This window comes from Colobus angolensis, unplaced genomic scaffold (genome assembly GCF_000951035.1).
Source record: "Colobus angolensis palliatus isolate OR3802 unplaced genomic scaffold, Cang.pa_1.0 Scaffold149, whole genome shotgun sequence".
NCBI classification, from domain to species: domain Eukaryota; kingdom Metazoa; phylum Chordata; class Mammalia; order Primates; family Cercopithecidae; genus Colobus; species Colobus angolensis.
Window position 1 is genome coordinate 123781 of NW_012114588.1, and position 10896 is coordinate 134676.

Here is a 10896-nt window from a genome sequence, read left to right on the forward strand (position 1 = left end):
GCGGGCAGTGGCTCACGCCTGTAATCCCAGCACTTTGGGAGGCCGAGGCAGGTGGATTACTTAAGGTCAGGAGTTTGAGACCAGCCTGGCCAACATGGTGAAACCTCGTCTCTACTAAAAATACAAAAATTAGCCGGGTGTGGTGGGCCATACCTGTGTTCCCAGCTACTTGGGAGGCTGAGGCAGGAGAATCACTTGAACCTGGGAGGCGGAGGTTGCAAATGGTTGCAACTTACCAACCAGTAAGATCCCTTCCTGCATCCTGAGGAACTACCTGTAGGAGCTTCTGACGGGGACCAGAGGCAACCCGTACACAGGGCCTGGGGCTCTCTATGTGTGTGTGTCCCCGGGCAGCCCTGGGTTTGGTGAGAGGGAGGATTCTGAGCTCACTCAGCCCTACTCACCCCGACCCTCTTGGGAAGTGGGTACCAAGTCCTGATCCCATCCGGGTTGGTGCAGGATGGTAGGATCCCTGCGGCCTGCAGCCGAGCCCTGTGGAAGGCCACTGAAACAGCTCCTCCGTTCACAGGACCCTCATCCAAAAATCCTCACATATTTCAACATAGCCACACCCCAAACATGGACCCCTTAGGCCCCGGGCCCTGTGTGGCCATCCAGGCTGCACACCCACGAAGCCAGCTCTGCTGCTGGGGGACAGCAAAGAGAGGAACAGGCAGGCCGAAGGGTGTCCAGGGCACAGTGACGTCACCAGGAGCCACTGAGTCATCAGGAGGGCTGCCTGGTCTGATCTGAGCGGGGTGGAAACTTCCAAGACCAGACACAGGGAGAGTCCATGAGGCTGCCACATTATTCATCGTTTCTTCTACATCTCTCCTCTCTTAACCAGATTCATTTCAGGAGTAAGTGACTCCAGGCAGAAAAACAACCCCCTCAAGGTTACCAATTTAAAGACAGACAGCTGTGATTTCAGCTGTGATTTCAGTCACAGTTATGAAAATTAGAGCCAGGTGTGGTGGCTCCCACCTGTAATCTCAGCACTTTGGGAAGTTGAGGCAAGAGGATTGCTTGAGTCCAGGAGTTCGAGACCAGCCTGGGCAACATAATGAGCTCCCCCTGGTCTTTAGAAAAAATGTAAACATTTGCCAAGTGTGACGGTGCACACCTGTAGTCCCAGCTACTTAGGAGGCTGAGGTGGGAGGCTCGCCTGAGCCCAAGAGGTCAAGGCTGCAGTGAGCCATGATCGCACACTGCACTTCAGCCTGGGCAGCAGAGCAAGACCCTGTCTCAGGAAAAAAAAAGGAAAAGAAAATTAGACTGAGACATGCTTTGTTTTGCAATGATGCAGCATCAAGGGTCCTGGCAGGGGTAGAGGTGGCACCAGCCTGCACCACTGCTGCAGAAATACTCGGGAGTACACAAAGCACTTCTCGGCTGGAGTCCAGAGGCCTTCATATTTGGTAGTTTACTCTGATGTTTTCAGTTGCAACAGAGGAGGAAGAGGCTGGTCCACAGTGGCCTCAGGTAACTCTCCGCCTTGGGGGATGATGAACACAATGAGGGACACTTGGGATGAAGAGTGAGTGTCCATTTCTCCTTCTTGTCTGCCTCCTCCTCCCCCCTTTCCCCTCCTCCTCCTCCTCCAGCTCCTCCCCACTCCCTTCCCCACACGGGAGGTGTATCAGTGAGTTTCAACCCAGCGCAGTGGCTCACACCTGTAATCCCTGCACTTTGGAAGGCCATGCCAGGCGGATCACTTGAGGCCAGGAGTTTGAGACCAGCCTTGGCAACATGCTGAAACCCTGTCTCTACTACTAACAAAGCTACAAAAATTAGTCAGGCATGGTGGGGCGTGACTGTAATCCCAGCTACTTGGGAGGCTGAGGCAGGAGAATCACTTGAACCCGGGAGGTGAAGATTGCAGTGAGCCGAGATCATGCCACTCTACTCCAGCCTGGGCGACGGAGACTCTGTCTCAAAAAAGTATTATCACTTGAGGTCAGGAATTCAAGATCTACTAAAAGTACAAAACATTAGCTGGGCGTGGTGGCGCACGTCTGCAATCTCAGCTACTTAGGAGGCTGAGGCATGAGAATCACTTGAATCTGGGAGGCAGAAGTTGCAGTGAGCCGAGACTGCACCACTGCACTCCAGCGAAACTCTATCTCAAACATACATACATGTAGCAAGCTCTCAATGGGGCCAGTGAGCTGTCAGCATGTTTCCTCTGCACGCTAAGCTCTTGATGACTCACATTCCATCACGAAGTTGGGGTCATCTTGACCAGGGAAGGGCAGGCATCTTGGTGGGGGGCCCCTGAACTGTACCTGACGGTGTATCAGGTGCTGCTAGGAGAGGAATGGAAGCTGAGCAGCAAAAACCCCTGATTACTAGTCCTGAGCATCCCTGGAAGCAACCTGCCAAATGCAAGGCACAGGGTAAGTGCTGAATTAATACTTGGCATTTTGCCTGGATCCCCACCCCACCCACCAATTTTAACCACGGATCCTGAGGAGTGCTAAGAAGAGTACCAAAGGTCATTTCCGTTTTTTTTTTTTTTAATGTATCACAGCTACTACAATTTGTATTTTGTATGTTGCAAGCATACGTTTGGAAAACAGAAAATAATTTGGTTTTAAATATTCCAGGAAATTACAATCTAATTGCATCAGCTCCCAACTGTGCCTCAGTTTCTAGCCTGGAAAATGGGGTTGTATTACAATTGACTCTCTCTGATATGTGACCAGTGTTCCTTTTTTTGTTTGTTTGTTCTTTTTGAGATGGAGTTTTGCTCTCATCGCCCAGGGTGGGGTGCAATGGTGCTATCTCGGCTCACTGCAACCTCCGCCTCCTGGATTCAAACGATTCTCCTGCCTCAGCCTCCCAAGTAGCTGGGATTACAGGCGCACGCCACCACACCCAGCTAATTTTTGTATTTTTAGTAGAGACGGGGTTTCACCATGTTGGCCAGGCTGGTCTTGAACTCCTGACCTCAGGTGATCTGCCTACCTCGTCCTCCCAAAGTGCTGGGATGACAGGCGTGAGCCACCGTGCCCAGCTCTATTTGGTTTTGAAGCTCTCTAGGGTTCCCTCAGCCCAGACAGCCACATTAGGGAGTCACATCACCTGCAGCACAGCTGTCAAAGGGGCCCTTAGTTATTCACCCATCCCAGAGGCACTGTTTGAAGAGAGTGTCTTCTTTAAGGGCATTGGCTGCCTAGATGTGTTCAAATATAAATGTGTGCGTGTATACTTACGTTTTTAATAGACTTTTATTTTGGAATAATTTTAGATTTACGGAAAAGCTGCAAAGAGTAGTACAGAGAGTTCCCTCAATTTCTTCGCCCAGTTCCCTCTAACGTTCGCATCTTACACAGCCATGGCACATTTGTCAAAATGAAGAAATTAACACTGGTATTACTTTTAACTAAAGGCTTTTTTGGATTTTACCAGCTTTTCCACTCATGCCTTTTTTTTGGTTCCAAAATCCAACCCAGGATATCACACTGCATGTAATCAAATGTAAATATGTATGCTTTAACTTTTTTATTTTAAAATAATCATAGATTTACAGGAAATCGCAACAACAACAAAGAAAGTACAGAGATTCTGTGTACCCTTCCCCCAGTTTCGTTCAGTGGTAACTCCTTGTATGACTACACAATATCAAAACTATGAAACAGATATTGGCACAATCCATAGATGGTATTAAATATACATGCATATATATATTTTAAGCCAAAAATATTTTTAAATCTCGCTTTGCCTCACAGCCAAGAAGATCAAATACTTTCCCCAAAAACACAGAATTTGTATCTAACTCCACTTGCTTCCAGACTCAAGTCCAACCATGAAATTATTCATCCCTCTCTCTAACCCTCCAGCGACAGGCAAGAATCTGCCCGTCCATTCCCCAAAGCAGGAGTACACTCTGCCACAGGCCTGGACCGTCTACCTCCTGGACCTTGAACTCCCTACATTAATGGCCTCTGTGTGTGTATGTGTAAGTAGCCCCTCTCTGTCCCAGTCCATCCTAAAATCACTCCTTGGAACCACCACTGCCCCTCTCATCTTCTAGAATTTCTAGAAAGATAAACAGCCACATATGCATCCAAGTACCTTTCTTCTGCTGTTAGCTCTAAAGACAGCTGAATATATCCTAGCTAGGATGTACTCTAAGGAATGCAGAAGTAGGCCGAGTGCAGTGGCTCATTCCTGTAATCCCAGTGCTTTGGGAGGCCGAGGCGGGCGGATCACCTGAGGTCAGGAGTTGGAGACCAGCCTGGTCAACATGGCAAAACCCCGTCTCTACTAAAAATACAAAAATTAGCCAGGCATGGTAGCGGGCGTCTGTAATCCCAGCTACTCGGGAGGCTGAGGCAGGAGAATCGTTTGAACCCTTGAGGCAGAGGTTGCAGTGAGCTGAGATGGTACCACTGGCCATTTCAAAAAAAAAAGAATGCAGAAGTTAATCAAATGACCACAAAGACATTACTTTGTTTGTTTTTTTGTTTTGTTTTGTTTTGTTTTTTTCTTGAGACAGGGTCTGGCTCTGTCGCCTAGGCTGGAGTTCAGTGGCACAATCTCAGCTCACTTCAGTCTGTGCCTCCTGGGCTCAAGCCATCCCCCGACCTCATCCTCCTGAGTAGCTGGGACTACAGTTGCCTGCCACTATGCCCAGCTAATTTTCATATTTTTTGTAGAGATATTGCCCAGGTTGGTCTGAAACTCCCGAGCTCAAGGGATCCACCCACCTCGGCCTCCCAAAGTGCTGGGATTACAGGCATGCACCACCATGCCAGCCCAGACATCCTTTTTATCTGAAGCAACAACTGTCTGCTGTTTCTGTTTCCTTACTAATTATCCAGGAACTTTTACAGGTGAACTCTGAGAAGGACAATTTTTATTGTTTTTATGTCAGCATAACTAAAAGCAAAGCTGGATAGGAAGAGTTTACTTGAAAATGATTTCACCTGAACTCAAATGAATAGGCTGGCTACCACATAAAGCAACAGAGGGGTCCTTTTAATTTAAAAGCTCAGGACTCTGAATCAATTGCTGGTTGGGAGAAGGCAGAGACATTCTTTACTTCTGCCTAAAACTGGAGAAAATGGTGTAGACTTCTGTTCTGAAGCGGTCCTCAGTGCTGCTTCGGTCAGAACTCCCGAGAGGCATGAGTGCTGGCCTGTCGCTGCGGCTGGCATTCCAAGCATTTCATTGGCTCCACTTCAGCCCACGCCTGACTCCACGGGGCTGGGCAGCTGAGGGGAGTTTGTGGCCGAGTGGGCATGGGGCACGGCCCATGCAATGTGCGTTACAAAGGGGCTCTCTCTGAAGCAAGTCCTCTGCACTCCAGCCTATTTGAGGAAAAAAAGAACAATTCCTGTTTGCTGAAGCATCTAGCTGCCTGTTTCCTCTGCAGAGGGAGGGAGGGCTGGCTTAACTGGGGGATGGCCTTCTCAGCCGGACTGTGTCAAGACCAAGGTTAGGCTCCAAATCCCAGAAAACCTCTCTGCGGGGCCTCTGACTTTCAGAGTGGTGAGAATGGAAGCAGGCTCCCTTCCCCTCCAGCGCTAGGGAGCCCCGCAATCGGTGAGGCGGAAAGATGGGCCCAGGCAGGGGGGCGGGAGCAGGGGAGGTGCCCAGGGCAGTGGCTGGAAGGGGAATGGGAGAAGAAGCAGAGGCTGGGGGCGGGGGTCACAGCAGGTGCTATCCCTGGCCTGTGTGAAAGGTACTAGAAGACCCCATCCTTGGTGCCACATGGACCCCAGAGGCTTGTCTTAGTCCATGGGGTCTGAGGTATAAGCCACTGACATTTGGCGTCACCTCTTAAGTGTGGATGAACTTTGGAAAGCGCTAGACTGGAGAACAGTGGGAAAAATCAGTAGAACGAGATCTGGAGCACTCACTGCTCAATGTCACTGTCAGAGAGTACAAGGACACCAGTGGGAGGAGGGCGAGGACCAGAGGCCGATTGCGTGAGCTGTGTCGGAGTGCAGGACCCCCTAACGGGTTCTCTCAGGCTTTCTGGAGGCCACGGCTGTGCCTTGTGGTCCAAAACCTGGGGAAGCCACTGCTGTGTCTTCCCTCTCCATCCTCCGGTGACTTGGGTCCAATTCCTGTTGCCATGGCAATCAGCCCAGCTGGCCTCACAGTTCACTGGCCTCAAAGTTGGCACCTATAGGTGAAGCCAGTGGGACTTCAAGACTGAGCTGTCTTGGAGAAACTTTTCTTATCAGCCGCTGGATCAGAGAACGTCACCAGCGTCTCACTGACGTCAACATCCTGGGCCTGGCTCTAGCTGAAAAGGAAAATTCTCCCCAAGGCAGACACATCTCCTGAAGCCCACACAGGCCCTTTCTGTGACTGCACTGGAAATCTGTCCTCTGGGGACAGGAAGCGCGTACACTCATGATCAAGTCACAGTGTGGAGCAGGCTCCAGGACACCACATTCATCTCTAAGAACAGGAGCCAGTGGCTGGGCGCAGATTCTTGAGCCAGATTGATTGGGTTCAAAACCTGGTGCCTTTTTATTAAGTGCATGCTTAGTTACATTTTCTGTTTGTACTTCTGTTTCCTTCTCTGCAAGACGGGGCTAATCACAGACACTTGTTCATGATGTAATACACTTAGAATGCTTAGGACAGGCCTTCCTGCATAGTAAGTGCTCTGCAAACACTGGCTACTATTCTCCCTACGTGCAAACTTCTCCCAGCCAAAAGCCGCCCACACCAAGCCCCTGTGCCTTTTTCCTTCCGCACCCACAAGCAGGCTGCTCCCAGGGCCCTGGAGCTCACTTTCCCAGCCGCCCTCACCACCCACCGTGGCGCAGAAGAGCTTCCGAAGTCCTGGCGTCTCCCACTGGTCTGGGCATCTCTCGCCTCATCTTCCCTCTCAGGCCCCACAATGTGTAGCACTTCTAGGGCAGTATACTTGCTGATTGCTTCCTTACTATTGCTCACAACAACCAGCTAAGACACTGCCAAAGAAACACTCACAGCTGGCCGGTCCACGGCATCCAGAGGGGACTCGGGGGACAGGCCTGTCCTGCCTCTCCCCAGCACCTGTTGATAAGAAGGAAATGTGGGGAGGAAAGAAAGGATGCAGGAGGCTGAGGCGGGAGGATCACTTCAGGCCGGGAGTTCAAGACCAGCCCAGGCAACACAGCAAGACTCCATCTCTACAAAAAAAATTAAAAAATTAGCCAGGCAAGGTGGTATGCGTGCCTGTAGTCCTAGCTACTGGAGAGGCCAGGGCAGGAGGATTGCTTGAGTCCAGGAGTTGAGGCTGCAGGGAGCCATGATTGCGCCAGTCTGGGTGACAGGGTGAGACCCCGTCTCTAAAAATAAAAATTGGATGGTGGCTCACACCTGTAATCCCAGCAACTTTAGAGGCCAAGGCGGGAGGATCACTTGAGGCCAGAAGTTCAAAACCAGCCTGGTCAACACAGCCAGACCCCACCTTCAGCAACTGTCTCTACAAAATGAAAATAAAAATAATGAAAAAGAGGGGATGGAGGAGAAGGCTGAGACTAGTAACAAATCCCAAAGGGGCTAGTTGACAAGGAGAAAAAAAAGTCAGCCCTTCCCTGGAAGAGAGAAAATTTGAAAAGGACAGTGGTTGAAAAGTCAGCATGTCTGTGTGAAAGGGAAGCAATGAAGTAGCGCCAACTCCTCCCCCGTCCCGGGCACCGTTTAGGGAGAGGATCTGCCAGAGACTCAGAACCAGAAGGAGATATAGATTAAGTTTATTTCAAGGAATCGGCTTACGTGATTGTGGGGGCTGGCTAGGCACGTCTGAAATCCAGAGGGCAGGCCAGCAGGCCGGAAGCTCCCCGGAGGAGCTGACACTGCAGTCCCCAGGCAGGATTTCTTCTTCTTCAGGGAAACCTCAGTTCTGCTCTTGAGGCCTTTCACCCGATTGCATGAGGCCCACCCACCTCGCAGAGGAGAACGTTTTACTTACAGCCCGTGATCGTCAGTGCTGACCGCATCTACAACGCAGCTCACAGCAGCACCCAGGCGAGCGTTTGGTCGAAACCTGGGTATCAGAGCCTGGCTGAACTGACAAGGAAATTACCCATCACAGGTTTAAGATCTAGTGCTTTAAGATCTAGTGACTTCTTGTTATTTTGTTGTTGTTTTTATAGAGATGGGGTCTTGCCATGTTGCCCAGGATGGTCTCAAACTCCTGGGCTCAAGTGATCCCTCCGCCTCAGCCTCCCAAAGTACTGGGGTTATAGGCATGAGCCACCACAGCAGGCCAAGATCTAGTGACTTTGGATACGGATGGAACAGTTCCTCTTCCATGTGGGTGTGGGGGCATGAGGGCTGTTTTCAGGAGGATCAAAGTCACCTCTACCCCAGCATGGCAAGTCCCAGAAACTTGAGTTCCAGGTAAGGTAGTGCAGAAAAAAGGCTCATGAGCCAGTGCTCTCTCTCTGTGCAAGGGGAAAGAGCCCCTCTGAGGCCTCCATACACATTCAGCAGGACACAGGACACAGAGGTCAGCCTGCTGTGGCCACTGTGAAATGTCCCGTTGGAGTTGACAGGAGCCTGAGTTGACCTCAGTCCTCCTCCTCCAAACAGGTGACCCTGTAATGCTCTGTTTAAAAAGCAAGCCAGATAGACTGTGTTATCTTTTAGTGTGGGAAAAATGCTCTTAGGCTGGGTGTGGTGGCTCACACCTGTAATCCCAGCACTTTGGGAGGCTGAGGTGGGTGGATCACTTGAGGTCAGGAGTTCGAGATCAACCTGGTCAACACTGGTGAAACCCCAACTCTACTAAAAAAAAAAAATACAAAAATTAGCTAGGCATGGTGGCACATGCCTGAGTCCCAGCTACCCGGGAGGCTGAGGCAGGAGAGTTGCTTGAACCTGGGAGGCAGAGGTTGCAGATCATACCAGTGCACTCCAGCCTAGGCAACAAAGCAAGACTCTGTCTAAAAAAAAAAAAAAGGTCCTAGCTCCTAATATGTCAGATTTTAACCCAAAGGTAAGTTCCAGCAGGGCATGCCCGTCAGCTAGAGTGGCAGGTCTCAGCTTCGCTGTGGAAGCGTCGGCTGGGGAGCTTTTGGTAAAACACTCACACCTAGAAGTTCAGACTTAGCAGCTCTGGGATGGGGCCAAAGGTACATCCTACAGTTGCTGTGTCCCCAAGTCAGCACAGAGACAAGCAAAAACTCAAAGTATCCTCCCTCCCTCAACTCCCAGCCAAGACTGGACGGGGCGGGGGACCCCAGAATCGTGAAAACTGATAGCCACGTGGAAATAGTAACCACAGCACATTGGAACTTTGTGAGCACAGCAGACGTGTGTGCAATGGGCTGGCCCATCCAGAGATGGGGTGGGAGAGGCAGGAAAGTGGCCTCATGGTGGCTCCTGGCTTCAACCCCAGCACTACCCCCAGAGGGAGGGCAAAGGTCATTGGGGATGGTGGGAGGGCCGTGTGTTTTCACGGGTGGGCATGGCAGGGGTCTCAGGCAAACACTAACACAGTGAAGCGCAACTGCCAACTCATCCAGCCAGCCCCCTCCTCAGGCTCAGAAACGGTCCCATAGGAAAAGATGGTTCAGAAGAGAGAGAAAGATCCCGGGACATCCAAGCCAAACCACACACACCTTCCACTGCTCAGCAGCCCCTGCCCCAGACTTCCAAACAGAATTCCATTTTCTGAATCCAGGAAGCCACGTGGGTGAAGATATCTGCCCATGAAGGCTGCTGCCCCAGGCACCAGGAGGTCAGGAGGGGGCCCTTCCTCTTCCTCCTGAGTCAGGACCCTCAGATGGAGAAGAAAATCCTCCCAGTCAGAAAGAGGAGGCTCTGACTTCAGGGACAATCTTTCCAGTCAGAGAGAGAAGGCCTGGACTTCAGGGACAATTTTTTCCAGTTAGAGGAGGTGGTGGTGGTAGCACATGCCTGTAGTCCCAGCTACTCAAGAGGCCAGGGTGGGAGGATCACTTGAGCCCAGGAGTTGAGGCTGCAGTGAGCCACTGCACTCTAACTTGGGTGACAGAGCAAGACCCTGTCTCTAAAAACAAAAATAAAAAATTGGGTGGTGGCTCACACACGTAATCCCAACACTTTGGGAACCCAAGGGGGGAGAGTCACTTGGGGACAGTCTTTCCAGTCAGAGAGAAGAGGCCTGGACTCTGAGAACAGTCTTTTCAGTCAGAGAGAGGAGGCCTGGACTCTGAGGAGAGTCTTTTCAGTCAGAGAGAAGAGGCCTGGACTCTGAGGACAATCTTTTCAGTCAGAGAGAGGAGGTCCTGGACTCTGAGAACAGTCTTTTCAGTCAGAGAGAGGAGGCCTGGACTCTGAGGAGAGTCTTTTCAGTCAGAGAGAAGAGGCCTGGACTCTGAGGACAATCTTTTCAGTCAGAGAGAGGAGGTCTGGACTCTGAGGAAAGTCTTTCCAGTGAGAGAGAGGAGGCCTGGACTCTGAGGATAGTCTTTTCAGTCAGAGAGAAGAGGCCTGGACTCTGAGGACAGTCTTTTCAGTCAGAGAGAGGAGGCCTGGACTCTCAGGACAATCTTTCCAGTGAGAGACAGGAGGTCTGGACTCCAAGGACAACCTTTCCAGTCAGAGAGAGGAGGTCTGGACTCTGAGGACAGTCTTTTCAGTCAGACAGAAGACGCCTGGACTCTGAGGACAATCTTTCCAGTCAGAGAGAGGAGGCCTGGACTCTCAGGACAGTCTTTCTAGTCAGAGCGAGGAGGTGGTCCAGACTCTGAGGACAGTCTTTACAGTGAGAGAGAGAACGTTTGGACTCTGAGGACAATCTTTCCAGTCAGAGAGGAGGTCCGGACTCTGAGGACAGTCTTTTCAGTCAGAGAGGAGGTCCGGACTCTGAGGACAGTCTTTCTAGTCAGAGAGAGGAGGCCTGGACTCTGAGGACAGTCTTTCTAGTCAGAGAGAGGAGGCCTGGACTCTGAGGAC

General features: G+C 51.0%; 1 protein-coding gene across 1 annotated transcript in view; it reads right to left on the reverse strand.

Moving 5' to 3' along the window:
- Window positions 1-815, reverse strand: part of GPR157 (G protein-coupled receptor 157) — a 38546-nt gene extending 37731 nt beyond the window's left edge. Inside the window, exons 1-2 of the mRNA XM_011935839.1 lie at window positions 628-815; window positions 405-492 (exon numbers count right to left, since the gene is read on the reverse strand). Coding sequence (XP_011791229.1) covers window positions 405-492; window positions 628-815 — 276 coding nt within the window. The remainder of the gene's footprint in view (window positions 1-404; window positions 493-627) is intronic.
- Between the last annotated feature and the right edge of the window lie 10081 nt (window positions 816-10896).